Here is a 17,076-nt window from a genome sequence, read left to right as displayed (position 1 = left end):
GGTGTGTGAATAAAACTGCTGTTTAAAAAAAAAAGAAGCAAAGGGGTGATAGAAAAATTTTGGCAATGGGTGATGGGAATGGGGACACAACTTTGTGTGTGTAATTAACACCACTGAATGTTATATTCCAAAAGAGAAAACAAGGGAAATTTTAGATTGTCTATATGTTACCACACACGCAAACACACAAAACCCCAAAGAACTGTACAACACAATGTAAACAGTGAGCTAAAGTTAATAGCATAATTATAATAATACTGGTTTATGAATTGTAACAAAGGTACCACAGCAATGTAAAATGTGTGTGTGTGGAACATATGGGAATTCTGTACTTCCTGCATATTTCTGTAAACCTACAACTTTTCTAAAAAAATTTTTTTTAAAGCATAGTGGGCAAAACCCAGAGAGAGAGAAGTGAAAGGGAAAGGAGACACAGAGAGAAGGTGATATGACCACGGAGGCAGAGACTGGAGTGATGTGTCCACAAGCCAAGGAACACCAACAACTGCTGGCAGCCACAAGAAGCTGGGAGGGAGGCATGGAATGGATTCTTCCTGAAAGCCTCCAGAAGGAAACAAGCTTGCTGACACCTTGATTTCAGACTTCTGGCCTCGAGAACTGTGAGGGAATAAATTTCTGTTGTTGTAAGCCACCTAGTTTGTGGTGATTTGTTACTACAACCCTAGGAAATTAAATATACCCTCAAACATTAGGGATGGAAGAGAATTTAGAGGTCTTCCAATACAGCCTTTTCATTTTACAAATGAGTCCCAGGGGGAGAAATTATTTGCTCAGATAATAACTGTGAAATGAAACCTATAATGTAGGTTGTCTGAGACTCCCAATCAAGTGCTCTTTTCCTGTGCCTGATGCCCTACCCCTTTTCCTTCTGGTAAAATTCCACTCATTCTTTGGAGTGCCGTGCCACGCAGGGGTGTCCCCCGCGTAGGGGAGTCCCACGCGCAAGGAGTGTGCCCCGTAAGGAGAGCTGCTCAGTGCAAAAGAAAGTGCAGCCTGCCCAGGAATGGCGCCGCACACACGGAGAGCTGACACAGCAAGAAGACGCAACAAAAAGAAACACAGATTCCCCGTGCTGCTGATAAGGATAGAAGCGGTCACAGAGGAACACACAGCGAATGGACACAGAGAGCAGACAACTGAGGGGGCGGGGGGAGGGAGAGAAATAAATAAAAAAATAAATCTTTTTTTAAAAAAAGAATGAATTGGAAATTCTTTAGTTCTTTAGAAAGGTAGACCACTTAGGGATTCTAGTAATCATCATGACTAGTGGTAATGAGAGCCTGATTTAACATCATGGCTCTGGTCATGGAAAGGAGGAGACTGCTGGGAGAAATATCAAAGCGGCAGAGCTGATTGGCTTTGCAGGATGAGAGAGGGAGAAATTGAACATGACTCTGAGGTTTCAAGTCTGGGCACCTGAGAGGGTGAGGCTGCCATTAGCAGAGGAAGGGAAAACAGGAAGAGCAACAGATTTCAGGGAAGATGAGGAGCTCAAAGAATACTGTTATTCTTCTGCTTCCAGAATAATGGAAGAGCTCCTCACCACCTTCAACAGGGACCCAGTTCAGGCAGCAGCTAAAGGTGGGCATTCTGGATCTGATTAGGTTAGAGGAAAGACAGGAGCCCACAGGAGGAGCCAAGACTATTTCCACCCTCCTAAGACAGAGATTTAACAGTGAGAGAGTTGAGGGAGAAGCATAGGAGAGGACGGGGGAGGTTCAAACCTTCCAATACATAAGCTAATGATTTAGAAGAGAAGGTAACTGGAAATGGTGGCAGTCCTTCTCAGGGATCAAGGTGCTCTGAGGATTTCTGTGGCAATACTGTATACCCTGGCTCAGTCTCTACTTAATCCCACCTCACAGAAGTATCTAATCTCCTGGAGGGTGTAGCCTGTGTTATAGTCTTCATTTGCCACGCCCTTGGTAAAGCCCTGGTCTCTAAGGTTCTTTCCACCGGAAGCTATGACAGAAGGAAATGTGTGGGTAGGGAGTGGTAGTGGGTGAGGGGCCTAGGTTCTTGACACAGACGACACCCGGGGACAGAAGAGCAAGCGCCATGTTGAAGCCATCATTGCCACTCAGACCCTTCTTATTCCTGCAGCTGCCTCTGCTGGGGGTGGGACTGACCCAGAGGATCCTCACACCCAATGGGAATGAAGACATTACAGCTGGTCAGGAACCGGGGGCTGGAAGGCTTGGTGAGAAGGGAAGGACCACACAGCTAACTGGATGCTGCCACTGGACATTAAGATAAGGGGGACAGAGTTTAAGAGAAGAGTGGGGGAGGGCAAGGGGAAGGGCTCCCTGCCTTATACTACTCTCTCTGACCGTCATGTCTCCTCTTCCTCTCCCCCACTTCATTTTCTACCCAACCTAGATTTCTTCCTGACCCCTAAGTCCCCTGGGGCAGTCAGGGTTTCTAATCCGTCCCTCCCAGAGGTTCAGTGTTTTGTATTCAATACCGAGTATATGAATTGCACTTGGAACAGCAGCTCGGAGCCCCAGCCTACCAACCTGACTCTGCGTTACTGGTATGAGAAGGGAAGAGGGGTAGGGTAGCACAGGGGAGGAAGAGGAGGTGGGCTGGGTGAGCGACTGCATGGGGACCAAGAAAGAGGATGGCCAGCATCCCAGGCTCCCCACTATTTCTCATGGGGCGAGTCAGAAGTCACTTCAGAGATGACGAGGCTGGGCTGTGGACATCGGTAGTACCCAAATTTGCCGTTCTTCCGCCTAACCTTTCTCTAGGTACCAGTCTTCTGATGATGCTAAGGTCCAGGAGTGTGGCCACTATCTATTCTCTGAAAAGATCGCTTCTGGCTGTTGGTTTAGAAAAGAGCAGATCCATCTCTACGAAACGTTTCATGTCCAGCTCCAGGACCCGAGGGAAGCCAGGAGGCAGGCCACGCAGACACTAAAACTGCAGGATCTGGGTATTCGGAAAGAGGGGTGTCGAAAGTCCATGGATTTGATGGGGTGTTGGGGTAATATGGAGTAGTGCTCTTTCAGCAAAAAGCTGCTTTGGCAGAAAGGAGGAGGTGAGGGGTTGGGAAAGGGAAGGGATAAAGGGGCACTGCCTTCAGGATCTTGACTTGTTTAGGCCAGGGGAATGACCACACATGCACACATATCTCCAGTGATCCCCTGGGCCCCGGAAAATCTAACACTTCGCAACCTGAGTGAATCCCAACTAGAACTGAGCTGGGCCAGCAGACGCTTGGACCATTGTTTGGAGCACCTGGTACAGTACCGGAGTGACCGGGACCACATCTGGACTGTGAGTGACTGGGGAAATGAATGTAGCAGCTAAGGTCAAGCAATTGGGAAGAAAGGATTTAATCAGCAGATAGGAGGGCCTAATCCCAAGCCTCTGTTCTTCTGCCTCCCAGTCTTTTGTCCACTCACCCTCCACCGTCCTCCTTTCTCTATGATCACCAGGGACTTCTCATTCAACTTTCTCTACTCTGAATTTCCCTAAAACCAGATAGACTTGTCAACAAAAGGCAGCTTTAAGGGGAGCAGTGAAGGAAGCAGTGGGGCTTGAGTCATTAAAAGGAGAAGGAAGAACTGGGAAGAACCAGAAGATGACATTGGAGTGGGTGTGGAAAAACAGTATGTTTTAATTCTCCCTTCTTTCCCTCACCCTCTTTCTCCCCAAGGAACAATTGGTAAGCCACAGACATAGCTTCTCTCTGCCTAGTGTGGATGGTCAGAAACTCTACACATTCCGTGTTCGGAGCCGCTATTACCCACTCTGTGGAAGTGCTCAGGTTTGGAGTGAATGGAGCCACCCAATCCATTGGGGGAGAAATACATCAAAAGGTAAGATGGACCCAACACATGATTCTAATCCATAAACCCCAATCTATCCCCAACCTTTCTACCACCACTATCTTTTATGCTACCTCCCTCCCCTTAAGCCCCCAAACTTGCTGCTCCATCTCCCCTCACTGTTCAACCTCAAACCCCAGGAAGCAGGGTATTTCTGTGTAGGATTGGGTGGGTATATTGTTAGAGTAGGGGGCTGGAGCAGCCAGGAGGCAGAAGAGTGCTCAAGGGGGATATAGAATGTACAGGATTCCCCTACAGGATTTCTAGAGAGCCTGCATGGTAAAGTTGACTTTGGAAACCAGACAAATAAGAGACTTTAAACCTGGCTCTGCCTCTTACTACCTCTTTGACCTTGGGTACATCACTCACTAACCTCCTCTATTCTGTTTTGTTTTGTCATCTGTAAATTGGGGACAGTAATTATTCCTCCCTCTCAGATGGTGGTGTGAGGATTAAGTATATGGAAAGTGTTTAGCACAGTGCCTGGCATCAAGTCAGGGATCTACAAACGCTGGTGCACAGTAGAGGCACCACATATGTTCGTTCCCTTTTCCTTTCCTCTTTTCTATAGCGAATCCTTCGTTTGCATTGGAACCTATGTTTATCTTCCTTGGCTCCGTGGGTTTGATTATTAGCCTCATCTTTGTGTACTGCTGGCTGGAACGGTGAGACTATGGAGGAAGCCCAGAAAAAATGAGGTGGGAGTAGCTGGGAATAGTAAAGGAGGGGTTTTGCTGGATCACCAGGAGCAGGGAGCAGGGAGGTAAGGAACGAGGGGTCACTCCCGAGGGCAGAGTGGTGGGAGGCAGCTCCAGGCCCAGAGGACACAGAATCACTCCGTTCCATTCTGTATTGGGAACCTGGGAGAACAGTAATAAAAGAACTTAACCAATATGCTCCTGCTCCCTTTTCTTCTCCCTCAGGATGATGCCTCGAATTCCCACTCTCAAGAACCTGGAGGATCTAGTTACTGAATACCATGGGAACTTTTCGGTGAGAGCACTGCCATAAGCAGACTGCACCCTATCAACTGCCGACTGCCTGCCCACAAGACAGACAGAGAGTGTGGGCGGGGGGTGCAGTGGAGGAGAGGGGGAGGGGGGCCTGAACTAACTGTCAGGATGTGGCCGACCAAATGGGGGATGGGCTAGACAGAGAGAGAGACACACAGAGTAACTGGCTATAGATTGGGTGGGGCAGATGGAAACAGTAGGGGGCCTGGGGGCCTGGGAGTCTGTGTGTCCTTTCTGTAATCACAGTGGTTGCAGACATTGTGAGATCTCTCTTGGCATGGAGCCTGGGTTTTTTTACTTCCTGCTCATAACTGAACCCTGACCTGGAGATATCTGTCTTTAGGCCTGGAGTGGAGTGTCTAAGGGACTGGCCGAGAGTCTGCAGCCAGACTACAGTGAACGGCTCTGCCACGTCAGTGAAATTCCCCCAAAAGGAGGAGCCCTAGGGGAGGGGCCTGGGGGCTCCCCCTGCAGCCAGCATAGCCCCTACTGGCCCCCCCCAGGTTATACCCTAAAACCTGAGCCATGACACACTGACAGAACCCCACGGTCCTGTAGCCCCAAGTTGTTCTAGCTTCCCCTTTATCCAACTGGTCTGGGTCCTATGCTCACCTCGCCCTCCTGTGGCTGATTTTGAATTTTGTGCCCCATCTAACTATCTTTTTGTTCAGTATCCCTTACTGAAAGAAGCTAATCCCTAGAGCTTCCTACAACCCATTCTGTATAAGAATTGTCCCTTTGCCTTGTACATGTATCTCCCCCTCCCCAATCCAGCCCTTCCTGTCCTCGGGGATGCTCTCCCCCTCCACCCCCTCTCCCTCTTTCCATCTACCCTTCAATTGTTCTTGAATCAATGGGAACAATAAAGTTTCTCTTGATAATCATTAAGAATGTCTGTCATGGGGAGGGGAGCAGGGGATGCATGGGGTGCAATAAGAGTGGGAGGCACGGCGCCAAGGGTAGAACAAAGGAGTAGTAGACTCGTACACTGCAAGGGATAGTAATACAAATTAAGTAGAGAAGAATACTCTTCCAGAAAGTTACAATTCTCTAGGTGAACTACACTCATTCTGGGGTCCAGTTTCGAGCCCCCCACTTCCCAACAAATCTTTTATAGACTCTACCCAAGTTCTTCTCTTCCTATCCTTACTTGACCCTCTGCCACACCTCCGACATCTGACCTCATAATCCCTCAGCTGCAACCTCAGGCCCCACCCCTAGCAAAGCTGATTATCCACAGCTGCCAATAGCTCCCTTCTCTCTGCCCAGTTTGGGCCTCCTCAGCCTATTGGAGCCATCAGGCCCCCCACTCTTCTGACCCTATGGCCCCTAATTGACCCCCCCCCCAAGATCTCCTGAACACCCTACTTCTGCATGACTCACCAGGCCCGTCTCTGAAGACTGAGACAATCTTGAGAACATGTTCATCTATATCAAACATGGAGGTGAGGGGCACTACAAAGCTGGAGTCCATGCATGGGGGAGGCAGGGTTTAAAAGCAGTGGTGATCATAGGGGTTGTATAACTAGAGAAAGGCCCACATGCCCCACTCCATCTCTTTTCAGATAATCAGCAGTTTCTGGTCAATACCAATTGCTCTGTCCTCCTGTTGCTGCATTACACCCGCAGCAAAGTGGGGTTGTCTAAAACAGGTGAGACATTTGGGGAGGGGACTAATGGCCAAGGGTCAGAAGCCCTAGATCATCTCTAGCTCCCAAATCCTCCTTTTGGCAAGAAAGGAGTTCCTTGTATCCCTTCAGCTTTCTCCAGCCCAGCCGGTATAAGAAAGACTACTGGGCCCTTTTGCTCCTACTTTCTTTCCATAGCAAGTCCAATTACCCTATGGCCTCCCCCTAGACACCATTGATTTGTGTGATGAAACGGGGACAATGAAGTTGCTTTTCCTGATGAAGACCCCAGGAGAATATGCCAGCAAATTTCTTACAGCCCGAAGTACCTACTACATTTGTAGGGTGGACCGTGGCGCACCAGGTAGAGGCTTGGGATCATCCCCCAGAGACAGAGCAGGCCCCTCAAAATGGATCATGACCCTTGTCCAAAAAATACGGCACCTTCAATCAGATCCGAACTGATCACCTCTTGTTAGCCTAAGAAAGGCACTTGGGTTCACACGTACCAGGTCACTTCCCACCCCCACATCTTACCCTAGGGGTGAATCCAAGGGCAGGAAATACGGCACAACAGCCAAAGTGAGACTTAGGGCTCAGGGTCCTGAAATTTTGGGCTTTGGAAGAGTAGAGACTCAGGGACAGGGACTGGGGGGAGCACAATTCTGTGTTCACAGGAACCCGACTTGAGAATGCCTATAGAGCTTTTGTGCCCCTCCTGAAGAATCCAGAGCCTGAGCTAGTTGGTAAGGAGTATGATGGAGGAGGGAATATTGTATGTGGCTGTGTGATGGAAAATATAGGATGAGATCCTGGGATTCTAGGAAAAGGGGACTGGGATCAAGGTTCATGACTGGAGAGATGTTTAGCTCAAACCAGGTGGAGTAAGCCTCCAACTCTCACATCCCCCTCCCATGACTCAACCATCTTCTCAGTTTATCTCCCTACCACCACCTCATCATTTCCCTCTTTCTCTTCATTCTTTTTTCTTGGAGTCTTGGTTGTCCCAATTCCCACTGAAAGGGGCAAAGCATAGGGATCTTCAGATTACTCCTCAGATTAGCCTTAGGCCAGGTTATTCCAAGTGATGGTTTGAATGATGGGGAGGGTTGTAAGATCTCTAGTCCTCAGAGGTCTGGTACCTTTTCCTGGTTCCTAGATGCATTGCGCACACAATGTGACTTCCTAGAGAGGAGCAGAGTAAAAATGCTTAGAAGCCAAGAAGCCAAGAAGGTTGTTCCAATTGAGTCTTCTGTGAACCTTCCAGTACGACTCCCCAAACGAGGTCTGTTCAAGCGCCTTCCTCTTCGGACCAGACCATTGAGGGCTCATCTACCCTGCCCTCCCGCCCCCATTCTATCAGATGAATTTCCTTTCCTAACCCAACACCCAGACCCAAGGCCTGCCTCTAACCTCTTTGTCCTTCCTTTAGCCCTAGTATGTAGAAACCTTCCTTGCAGGAGCCCCTTTGTTTATCTACTTGTTGACCCTTCTTCTTTCCAGTCCAAATTATCAGGACAAGCAGAGGAAGAGGGGGCCACTCGCAGGGATCTGCTCCTTAAGACAAGAGCACTTTCTCAGGAGAAGGGAAAAACATCGTTAACTAAATAAACTCACCAAGCTAGAGCAGTCACACTAGGTATGACATTCCTGGAATTTAATGTGAATTTCCCTTTTCTGGAAAGACTCCTTCCCCTAATATCTGCAGCAAGGTTTAAGTAACCCCAGGCACCATGGAGATTCTGAGGGTGGGTGGGGGCAGTTGGAGAGAGCCAGGGTAAGCACACAGGTCCGGGTGTCTGAGTGAGGTGAAGTCTAGTACAGTGCAACTTTGAGGGACAGAGTAGGGGGCAGGATCCTCTCAAACCAAACTATCTCCCTTTGCACGGTTTATTTCACAGCCGACCTACTCCTGCTGGGTTAGGTATCAGATGGGCATTTTCCCTCCCCCACCACACTCTACCACCTCTCCTATCCCGGCTGAAATTCCCCCACCCCCACCTCTTTGCCTCTGGGCACTCCCATCTGCCCGCCCTGCCCTTTCCCCTCCTTCCCCCTTATCCCAGGGGAGCAGCAAGGCAGCAGAAACCAGAGCTGGTTATAGGCATTTATTGAATTTATTCATTTATTGATTTGACACACTTCCCCACTCCAATCTAGCACATGATACAATCTGGGTAGGCCAGGCGCTGACACAGGAAATAATGGGAACCCATTGCAGGGGCGGGGGAGGGGACAATGCAGAGGGGATAGGGATGAGGAGGGGGGAAAGGGGAGGGCAGGGAGGAGGGGCCGCTTTGGGGGCTGGAGTGGAGAAGGAGCCCCAGATGGCCTCCCTGGCAGGTGCTAGTAAACCTGATCCCCATTCCCCCCCACCATCCCCACTCATATCGCAGACCCTCAGCCAAGTTCTCGGGCTCCCCCTTCCCTGTTTCTCCCCTCCCCCACTGCCTGCCACCACACACACTTCCACATAACCCCTGTAGTCAGGGAAGAGGAAGAAGGGCAGGGACAGCTGTCAGAGGCCCTGAACAGGGAGGTCTCTGTACCTAACTTTACCACCCTAAATGCTTCCCTCCTTTTCTTCTCAGCCTCCCCCTCCCAGGCCCCAAGCTAATTCCAGGGCTTCAGTGCACTCTCTGGCTGTACCACTAACCCACACTGCGTCACAGAAGACACCCCCAGGCACAACTTAACAGAATGAGGGAATCTGGCTTAGCCTTTTCCTGAGGGAAATTCCAACTAATTTCCACATAGACCTTCTTCTAGACGTGATCCAAATGGGAGCTCTTCCCCTTGTTCACTGTTGCTCCCCACCTGGTCTCTTCCTGGTTTTCCTTCTCTCTTTTGGCCTGAAGTTCTCTCTCCCCTTTCCCTGTGTCTCCCCCAGTATTGTCTGTAGTGTTTTGCATCATATCACTATGACAAAGCCTTCAGAAAGAAAAGCATTCTCCCCATCACTAGCACCTTGCCACTGTTAAAAATCTCTATATTTGTGTTTATGTTTCTTTAAAAGTTTATAAAAAGCCTTTCTGTTATCTGCAGCCTTCCATTGGGTGATTTCGCCTGGCTAACCATTCCTGTGCTCAGTCTTGGCCCTTCCAGATCTCCCCTTGCTCGCCCCTCCCCCCCACTGGCCCAATGGGCCACTGCATAAAAGTCCCAGGCTTAACCTTGCCTGGCCCAACTAAGACTACAAAAAAATCCTGCTCCCAAAGGCAGGGGTAAGGCCACTGGTGACTTCACATTTCCACAAGCATTGCCTGCCCCTGCCACAAAGCCTAGGGGGAAGGAATGGGGGGAGCCAAGGATGGCTCCAGGGAGGGGGCATTACCCCCTAATTGGCACAGTGAGAATAATCCCTCCCCCCCGCCCCCCCAGTCCCCATATGGGGCAGCTTTATCTTTATAATTTCCTCATCACCCTTGAGTGACCAGACCCTGCCCTAGCTCTAAAGCAGGGTACCAAATTCCTGGGGAGGAGTCAAGGGCAAAGAGTGGATATGCACACATCTGGCTCCACCTCTGAAGTGGGGAGAAAAAGCTTCCAGCCATGGCTCAGGGATCTGGGGGAAGAAGAAACAGAGGATGAGGTAAGAGGCTTATCTGGGGCATGTCAACTTCCCACCACACTAAGATTCACACCAAGGAAAACAGAGCCCCCCCTTTCTGTGCTCTCTTATGGGAGTGAACATTGCCAAGGGGCATGGAGGACCCACCTGCAAACTATGCCACTCTGATACATGACATCCTCTCTCTGATTCCCCAGGAGCTCCAGCTACCCCGTGATCTAAATCTTCCCCTTGCTCAGATTATGGGACTAGCTAGGTACTTCAGAGTGGACAGAGGGTATGAGCTGCTAGGGTGATGAAAGAGGGCCATACCGGGTTCAAAGTTGAAGTCCAGTCCCTCGCCTCCATCCATGAGGTCACTGATGATGTTATCCATGTCACACTCCAGGTTCTCCATGTACATATCAAGATCTAGATCCTGAGGCATTCTGTCTTGGCTTGCAGCTTCAGTAGAGGGTGTGAGCGTAGGAGTTCCCAGGGTCTTGGGGATGGGAGCACCCGCCATGACTGGAGGTGGTGATAGCATAGACAGGGTAGGAACCAGACTGCTGGGGCCTGGGGCCTCGAGGGGCTTGGGGCATAGGCCAACTCCTGTGGCTATCTTACTGGAAGAAGGTATCCCCCCCAGCAACAGGAGTGTAGGTGACTGGGACAGGATGGGATCTACCTGGGTCATGAGGACATCAGCAGGGGATGGTGGCGTATCAGAGGTGAGCAGGGCCTCCAAAGACTGGGAGCTTGAGAAGCACCCTTCTCCGGCTGACAGGGACCCCTCTGCTGGACTGAAGAGGGAGGTGCTGTAGGTGTGTAAGGGGCCAGGGACCCCAGGATGCTGCAGAGAGAAGCCAGAGAGACTGCTCCGGGATAGCAAGGAATGGGAAGATGTAAGATTGAGCCCATCTAACAGGTCAAAATCTTCATTCAGTGTGGGAGGGACACCCCCTGAATAGCTGCTGACTGAGGCTGGTATTTCCTCCTCTGTCAACACCTCAGGCTCTGGCCTCATGGGGGACAGCCGGGTGCTGACAGTGCTAGCATTGGAACTGCTTCGTGGACGGAAGGTGGTCCACACATCCGCTTCCTCACGGCTTCGAGAGCAAGGGCTGCCTGACCACTGGGCAAAGTGGCTGACGGGGCTTGTTGGAGTGGCACCTTCAGGGGCAGCCGGCAGCACAGCTGGTTTCTTCTTGGGCGCCTTGCTGCGGCCCCGGAGCAGCTTGCTGCTGCTATCCATGGAGGCCGCCCGGCGGCGGGGTGCCTTGCCACTCTTGCCTCCCTCCGGGTTCAGCATCCACCAAGAGCTCTTGCCGGTGGCCTCGTTGTGAACCTTGATGAACTTGCTGTGCAGGGACAGGTTGTGGCGGATCGAGTTCTGGAGGGGGCAGAGACAGGAGAGAAGGGAATGAGGTGTGGGGGAAAGTCAGTGTCCAGCAGTCATGTCGAAAAGGATAATGGGACACAGCAGGCACATTCCTGGGGATGCAAAGAAGGTCAACTCTCCGGAGGAAAACAAATGGGCATAGGCAGGGGCGAGGAGGGAGAAGACTCTCTCCTGGGCCTCTCCTCCAAACTCTCTGCACAGGGGCCCAGGGAAACAGCCTGAAATGCAACCTGCTACAGAGGACGCTGCGTCTATCCTGGAAAAGCCATTGGCACTACTGCAGTGCTCCTCCAGCGTCTCAGAGAGACTGGCTGGGGCTGGTGGGGTAGGGGAGGCACACCCCTGGCCCATCAAGAACTAGGCTCAGGTGGGAAAAGAGCACTCCGCACCTCCACCCCTTTCTTTAAGAGTGGAGTTTACAGAATAGTGGTCTAACACTGTCAGCCCACGACTGACCCATCCTGTCCTGAGCCAGTTCTCTGAATAGGCTGAGGGGCTGGGACCTCGGCGTGGGCTGGTGCTCCATTCCCCACAGGGCATTTGGGCCCCAGCTCTCAATAGGATTTGAACATTCCTTTTTCCCTCCAACCTTTTTTATTCTCCCAAACCCCAACACACACCCTCAACTACATTCAGGCCAGGCTCCTTGCTGCCCCCTTTCACTCCCCCCTCCCCCACAAGGTGTGACCCTCCCCTCTTCCCTTTTTCCTGGGAAAGATCTCCCCTCCCTAAATTCTACCAGGTCATCAAGACTGAAGTTAAGTTGCTCCTTGACTTCTACAGCTGAACTTCTACCATATTTTTAATCTGTTCCACACAATTTTAGCCAATTTCTGTTGTAATGTTTTCTGTTCCACATAATTAATTTCATCAACTGCGAGTATCAAGTGCATGGATCAGGTCCCCTATTCCCGCTTCCCCCAACAATGCCTCTCAGAGTGTGGGGCTCATGGAACACCTTCAATCAATATTTGTTGCCTGATGGGTGGGTGGATCCCAGGGTAATGACAGTGAGGCCCTTGAGGCCCTGTCAGTTCTTGAGTGCCTTGGGTATTGGAAACTATGTATTTCCCCTTCCCTGGTGACATTCTTCTAGGGATAAGTTTCTTTGGAGGGCCCGGGGAGCCAAGATTGGCAGCTTCTCGAGCCTCAGTGCCATTTATTTCTACCAGTTGCCCAAGGTTAGTTACACCACTGTCCCTCCCCCCACCTCCCTTCTTTTCCCAACCTCCTTCCCAGCTCCTTTCCCCCACTTCTCAGGAATTTATGCAGAAGCTCTCCAACCTTAGGGGCATTTGACCTCCTACATGGAGATCTTTAGTGTTTATAAACTCAGGAGGGGCTGAGAAGGGCTTGGAGGAATTAGGAGGCTGAGGCTACAGCCAGTCAGAAAGCACTTGATGTGGTTTCTCTGACTGGTGCTCTAAGTTAAGGAAAACCCTTTGCCTGGGGAAGATGCTTAAGCAGCTTCTTGCTCCAGGGATCTTCAGTCAAAGGGCTCCTTGTCTCCTTAAGACCCTGTACTCCAACTACTCTACCTGCATTGATGCTCCTAGCTCTTCAAGAAATCGCACTTGTCCATCCAACCTGGGCTCTTAGCAACTGAGAACCACAGTGATTTCTGGCACCACCATTTCCCCTTCCCCCCCATCTAACTCCTGGGTCTATTGAAAAGGCCTGTTTGTTCCCTACTACTTAGGATCCATAAGGTCCATTTGTTCATCCCCTCTTCTTTTGGCCCCAGAACTAGCAAGTGGAAAAGTCTTCCATTTGGAGAGGTCTGCTCCCCTGGAAGCCCACAACTCTTACGTGTTAGAAAGGGGGTGGCTGCTAATTGCTTCCCAAGCCACCTTCCTTGAGCTTTCTTGTTCTAAGTGAGTGCCGCCCCCTGGTGGGGTGGGAGTAATCTTGGCACATCGCCAGGGAAGCCAGTTCAGGTATGGGGTTTTCCCCTACTTCCCCAGGGCTTTGAGGCCCCAGGCTCAGCCTGACTTGGTTTTGCCTTCATTCCAATGAGAGTAAGCCATGTTCTTCTTAGGTTCAGGAAGAGACTTTGGCAAAATGGACCAGCAGAAAGAACATATGACTTATGGTTAGAAGACCTCAGTTCAAATCCTCATTCTACTGATATGGTGATTTTCCTAAACTTTCTGCACCTTAGTTTCCTAATATTTAAAATGTAGAGTCTCAGAATTGCTCTGAAGCGTAAGGAAATATATAATTAAAAAATTGCCTTGCAAACCAAAAATCCCTGTATAAGTGCGGACTTATCAGGAGGGACTACACTCCTACAGCATAACTAACAACTCATGGTTACTTCTTCTACCCTGGAAAATGAAGCTAAGGGAAAAGAAAAACAGCTGTGTAGGCTGGGTCCAAGGAGGGGAGCTCTTTATAAGCTTAGACTGTGGCATGGTAGTCTACCAAGAAATAGTGCCAAGGGTCTCAGTCAGCTGTCCCACTTTCTGTCCTGCCCAGACTCTAGGGATGACATAGATCTGATTTCTCAATCCCCTATACCTCTGCTCATTTCACCCTCTGTTCATCATTGTACACTGAGCTCACCACCTACCTGTGTGTGTGTGTGTTTATGTGGTGGTTTACAAGACATCAATAGAGGTTGAAGCTCCCTTATCTGGGGATTAGAGTTCCATATTTCTCAGGACAAGTTTTCAGAGCATTTCCGAGATCTTTCTTCACAGTTTCTTTATGGAAGGCCAAGGGGACTCCCAAAGTTGTGCTCTAAAGTCAGAGTCTTACCTCCTTTTTTTTATGACTAATATCCCTCAATAGTAAATGAAGAACTTTCCCCCAAACTTGGATAGTCCCTTGCAAGGGAGAGTTTCTTGGCATTATAGGGTAAACCGAGGCAGACAGTACTCATAGCTCTTTTTTTTCTTAGTACACAAGAGCAGCTACCTTACTGCATGACTATCATTCTTTTTACCTTTTGCCACCCCCACTCCCTCCTCTGGGACAGTACAGTTCTAGAACAGTACCGCTATACTGAGGTATTGGGAGGCAAGCAGGGGATCCAAGTAATCCCACAGGAATAGGAGAAAAGATGTTTGGGGTGGGGGGTGGGGGAGGAGGGAAGGCTAGGTTCTTGTGGGGAATCCACACAGTTCCTGCTGTACATTGGATAAAGACTTCTCTGTGGAAATAAGTGTTTAGGGCAGCCCAAGCCAGAGTGCTGGGAGTGTTGAGCAGCACGCTGAGAATTCAATTTTCTCCAGGGCAGGGACACTGTCTTATTCATCAGTGATCCTCCAGCATCAAGCCCCAAGCGCAGCAAGTACTAGGACTAAGTAAATGTTTGTCTAATTGACTAGTGAAGGTGAGTCTCCGGGCGTTCCAAAGGGGTGGGGGCGGTAAAAGGCGCCCCAGGGTAGAAGTAAGGAGGATAGGGGGCCCAGGGGTAGGTGGTATTGGGACAGAGGTAAACGGGCCATAGTTACCTTCCATCCTGCTGAGCTGTTGCTGTCACCCTTGTCCTTGAAGTAGGGCACAGTGCGGACCATCCACTCATAGATTTGGGCGAGTGTCAGTCGCTTCTCCGGGGCGCTTTCAATGGCCTGGCTGATGAGTTCTGCATATGACTGATTTCCCCAGGCATTCCGACGGGAGCCTCCCTTCCGAGGACCTGTTACAGCCCCCAGGATCCCGGGCTGGGGGCCCCCTGACGGCTCTGGGAGCCGGGAGGGCAACAGGATCGGGTCTGAGCGCCCCTCCGTGTGTACCTTCTCTCTTAGACCTGGCTCCACCTCGGGCGGCTCGGACGGCTCGGTAGCGAGCTCGGGTCGAGGAAGGGGCCAGGTGCAGGAGCGAGGGCGGCTCTGAGGTTCGAAGTCGGGATCGAGGTCTATGATCGCAGCAGCCTCTGTGGCTGAATTCTTATTCCCTGGATCCATACGTAGAGTCGGACCTCCGCGGCTCAGCGTTCAGTGGAGCCTGCCACAGTCCCTCACGATGCCTCCCCCCAGGGGGGAAGCATCGAGTGCTAGGGGGCACATTCCTGCCAGTCTTCGGAAAGTCGCGAACTTCCCCCTCGTCCCAGGACGCTGGCCCCCAAGCTGCCCCCAAGCTGCCCCCAAGCTGTCCCTTCCACACAGTTCTCCGATCCTCTTCCCGACTACAGCCTCGGAGCTGTTTCCGATACACCACCTGTAACCTTCCCCTAGCGAAGACACTTTTTCTCCAACCTCTCACTCAGCTTCCTGCTCTTTTAAACCTGAGGCACGGTATCCCCTCATACATTGCGCTCCCATCACCACCGACTGTCTCCTTAGCCGCAGTTCCCTCCCCCTTTTAAGTTGCTGCCCCCCGGACACTCCTCCCAAATTTCCTCCACCCGGATCGCTGCCCTCCCCCACGCCCCGCTCCCCCGCGTCACTTGCCCCTCCCCTGGCTTCCCCTCCCCCGCCTCTGCCCTTCCCTCCACTCTAATTTGAGTCCAGGTCCACGCAGCCCCAGCCTCTCTTATTCCTGCAACAATTCCCCTAGCAAACCCCCCCACCCCCCACCCCCCGGGTTTCCCTTTTGTTTTGCTCCAAGCAGCAGCCCCCGCCTGACGTCTCTGTTTACCACTCGCCGGGGGAGCTATCTGCGCAGGCGCCTGGAGAGCTAGTTGGGAAACCGAGTTCTTCAGTCGTGCCACCCTGGTCAGGCTTGAGGACTACGTCTCCCGTCCTGCTTCGCGGCCAGGAGGTCAATACCGGCGGCAGGAGAGCGGCGTGGCAGGATATAGGGAGGTGGAACTTTAAATGATTAGAGGCCGCGTTTGCGGACTCTGTTTCTGTTCTTGAAAATCACTTTCCTCCTTTCTCCCCTTTTCTCTCTCTCTCTTGAGATTAAGAGGTGTTAGATCAGGCCAGGGGTTCTTAACCAGGGGTCCAAGGACTCCCAAGGAGTCGGTGGAAAGGTTTCAGGGAGTCCGTGAGCTTGAGTTGAAAAAAAATCAACTTAGTATCTTTACTTTTTCTGACCTCTAATTGAAATCTAGATACATACATCTAGATAAATACATCACTTATGAATGTATGCAATAAGTAAATTATAGTAGTATTCATTTCATCTGACTGGCAAAGGGGTCTGTGGAACAAAAAAAAGTTAAGAACCCCTTTCCCTCCTATCAAGAAAAAGCAGAAGGGGGAAAGGAGATGTCTGCAAGAAACAGGAAACCAAGAAGCTGGAAAATAGGATGCATGCATGTTAGGGAGTGGGGTGGAGGGCTTCTGCAGTATGGCATAAACAAATGGTCAGTTGATGGTAGGGTCTCGCCCCTTTCCCACTACTCAGCTCAGCACTGACAGGCGGGATGCTGACCAATCAATTTTCTCCCTTGGCTCTTCTGGCCTCCCCTTAGATGTTGGTATTCTCCCGGTTTCCACCTTCAGTGGTTTCACTTCTCATTCAACAGGTACAAACTGAATTCACTATCTGTTTTTGCACCCCTATCCTCTGGCTACCTTTATCTCTGATGTCGGGTTAATAGTTGTCCTGGTCCACTCCGGTCTCCCAAACTAGACTTTTCCTTCACCTTTTCACCTCCCTAACTCCCTGTGTCCAGAGCCCAGTTCAAGACCTTATTTCTAGCCCTAATTAAATTGTGGAATCACCTTCATCAGAT

General features: G+C 50.7%; 3 protein-coding genes across 6 annotated transcripts; 2 read left to right on the top strand and 1 right to left on the bottom strand.

The window, feature by feature from the left end:
* The first annotated feature begins 2,015 nt into the window (after positions 1 to 2,015).
* IL2RG (interleukin 2 receptor subunit gamma) lies at positions 2,016 to 5,751 on the top strand. 2 transcript variants are annotated; one of them, XM_004480051.5, is made up of 8 exons: positions 2,016 to 2,221; positions 2,401 to 2,554; positions 2,772 to 2,956; positions 3,161 to 3,300; positions 3,683 to 3,845; positions 4,426 to 4,519; positions 4,778 to 4,847; positions 5,211 to 5,751. In XM_004480051.5, exons 1-8 carry the CDS (start codon positions 2,080 to 2,082, stop codon positions 5,394 to 5,396), a joined length of 1,134 nt encoding a protein of 377 aa, XP_004480108.1. In that variant the 5' UTR covers positions 2,016 to 2,079; the 3' UTR covers positions 5,397 to 5,751. The 2 variants fall into 2 exon arrangements, with proteins under 2 accessions (XP_004480108.1, XP_004480107.1); XM_004480050.5 differs by having other exon boundaries at positions 2,155 to 2,554.
* A 232-nt stretch (positions 5,752 to 5,983) lies between these two features.
* CXHXorf65 (chromosome X CXorf65 homolog) lies at positions 5,984 to 8,128 on the top strand. Of its 3 annotated transcripts, XM_058291462.2 has the most exons (6): positions 5,986 to 6,312; positions 6,433 to 6,519; positions 6,725 to 6,859; positions 7,173 to 7,241; positions 7,655 to 7,780; positions 7,999 to 8,128. In XM_058291462.2, the coding sequence occupies exons 1-6, from the start codon at positions 6,288 to 6,290 to the stop codon at positions 8,055 to 8,057; spliced, it is 501 nt and encodes a 166-aa protein (XP_058147445.1). In that variant the 5' UTR covers positions 5,986 to 6,287; the 3' UTR covers positions 8,058 to 8,128. The 3 variants fall into 3 exon arrangements, with proteins under 3 accessions (XP_058147446.1, XP_058147445.1, XP_058147447.1); XM_058291463.2 differs by lacking the exon at positions 6,433 to 6,519 and having other exon boundaries at positions 5,984 to 6,312; XM_058291464.2 differs by lacking the exon at positions 6,725 to 6,859.
* Positions 8,129 to 8,588: 460 nt separating this feature from the next.
* FOXO4 (forkhead box O4) lies at positions 8,589 to 16,064 on the bottom strand. The gene is made up of 3 exons (XM_058290920.2): positions 14,906 to 16,064; positions 10,379 to 11,438; positions 8,589 to 10,060 (listed from the first exon to the last, which is right to left on the bottom strand). Exons 1-3 carry the CDS (start codon positions 15,356 to 15,358, stop codon positions 10,053 to 10,055), a joined length of 1,521 nt encoding a protein of 506 aa, XP_058146903.1. The 5' UTR covers positions 15,359 to 16,064; the 3' UTR covers positions 8,589 to 10,052.
* Positions 16,065 to 17,076: the final 1,012 nt, after the last annotated feature.

The sequence above is a fragment of the Dasypus novemcinctus genome, chromosome X (assembly GCF_030445035.2).
Source record: "Dasypus novemcinctus isolate mDasNov1 chromosome X, mDasNov1.1.hap2, whole genome shotgun sequence".
In the NCBI taxonomy this organism is placed as follows: Eukaryota; Metazoa; Chordata; class Mammalia; order Cingulata; family Dasypodidae; genus Dasypus; species Dasypus novemcinctus.
Note: the sequence above shows the minus strand (reverse complement) of the source record. Positions and strands in the feature narration are given on the sequence as shown.

Bases quoted from the DNA above. Each gene is read 5' to 3' on its own strand.
- CXHXorf65 (XM_058291462.2), top strand. From the start codon at position 6,288: ATGTTCATCTATATCAAACATGGAG. The intron at 7,242-7,654 runs GTAAGGAGTATG...CCTGGTTCCTAG, and splicing joins TCCAGAGCCTGAGCTAGTTG to ATGCATTGCGCACACAATGT. The intron at 7,781-7,998 runs GTCTGTTCAAGC...TCTTCTTTCCAG, and splicing joins AGTACGACTCCCCAAACGAG to TCCAAATTATCAGGACAAGC.
- IL2RG (XM_004480050.5), top strand. From the start codon at position 2,253: ATGCTGCCACTGGACATTAAGATAAGGGGGACAGAGTTTAAGAGAAGA. The intron at 3,301-3,682 runs GTGAGTGACTGG...TTTCTCCCCAAG, and splicing joins ACCGGGACCACATCTGGACT to GAACAATTGGTAAGCCACAG. The intron at 4,520-4,777 runs GTGAGACTATGG...CTTCTCCCTCAG, and splicing joins GTGTACTGCTGGCTGGAACG to GATGATGCCTCGAATTCCCA.
- FOXO4 (XM_058290920.2), bottom strand. From the start codon at position 15,358: ATGGATCCAGGGAATAAGAATTCAGCCACAGAGGCTGCTGCGATCATA. The intron at 11,439-14,905 runs GTAACTATGGCC...TGCCCCCTCCAG, and splicing joins ACAGCTCAGCAGGATGGAAG to AACTCGATCCGCCACAACCT.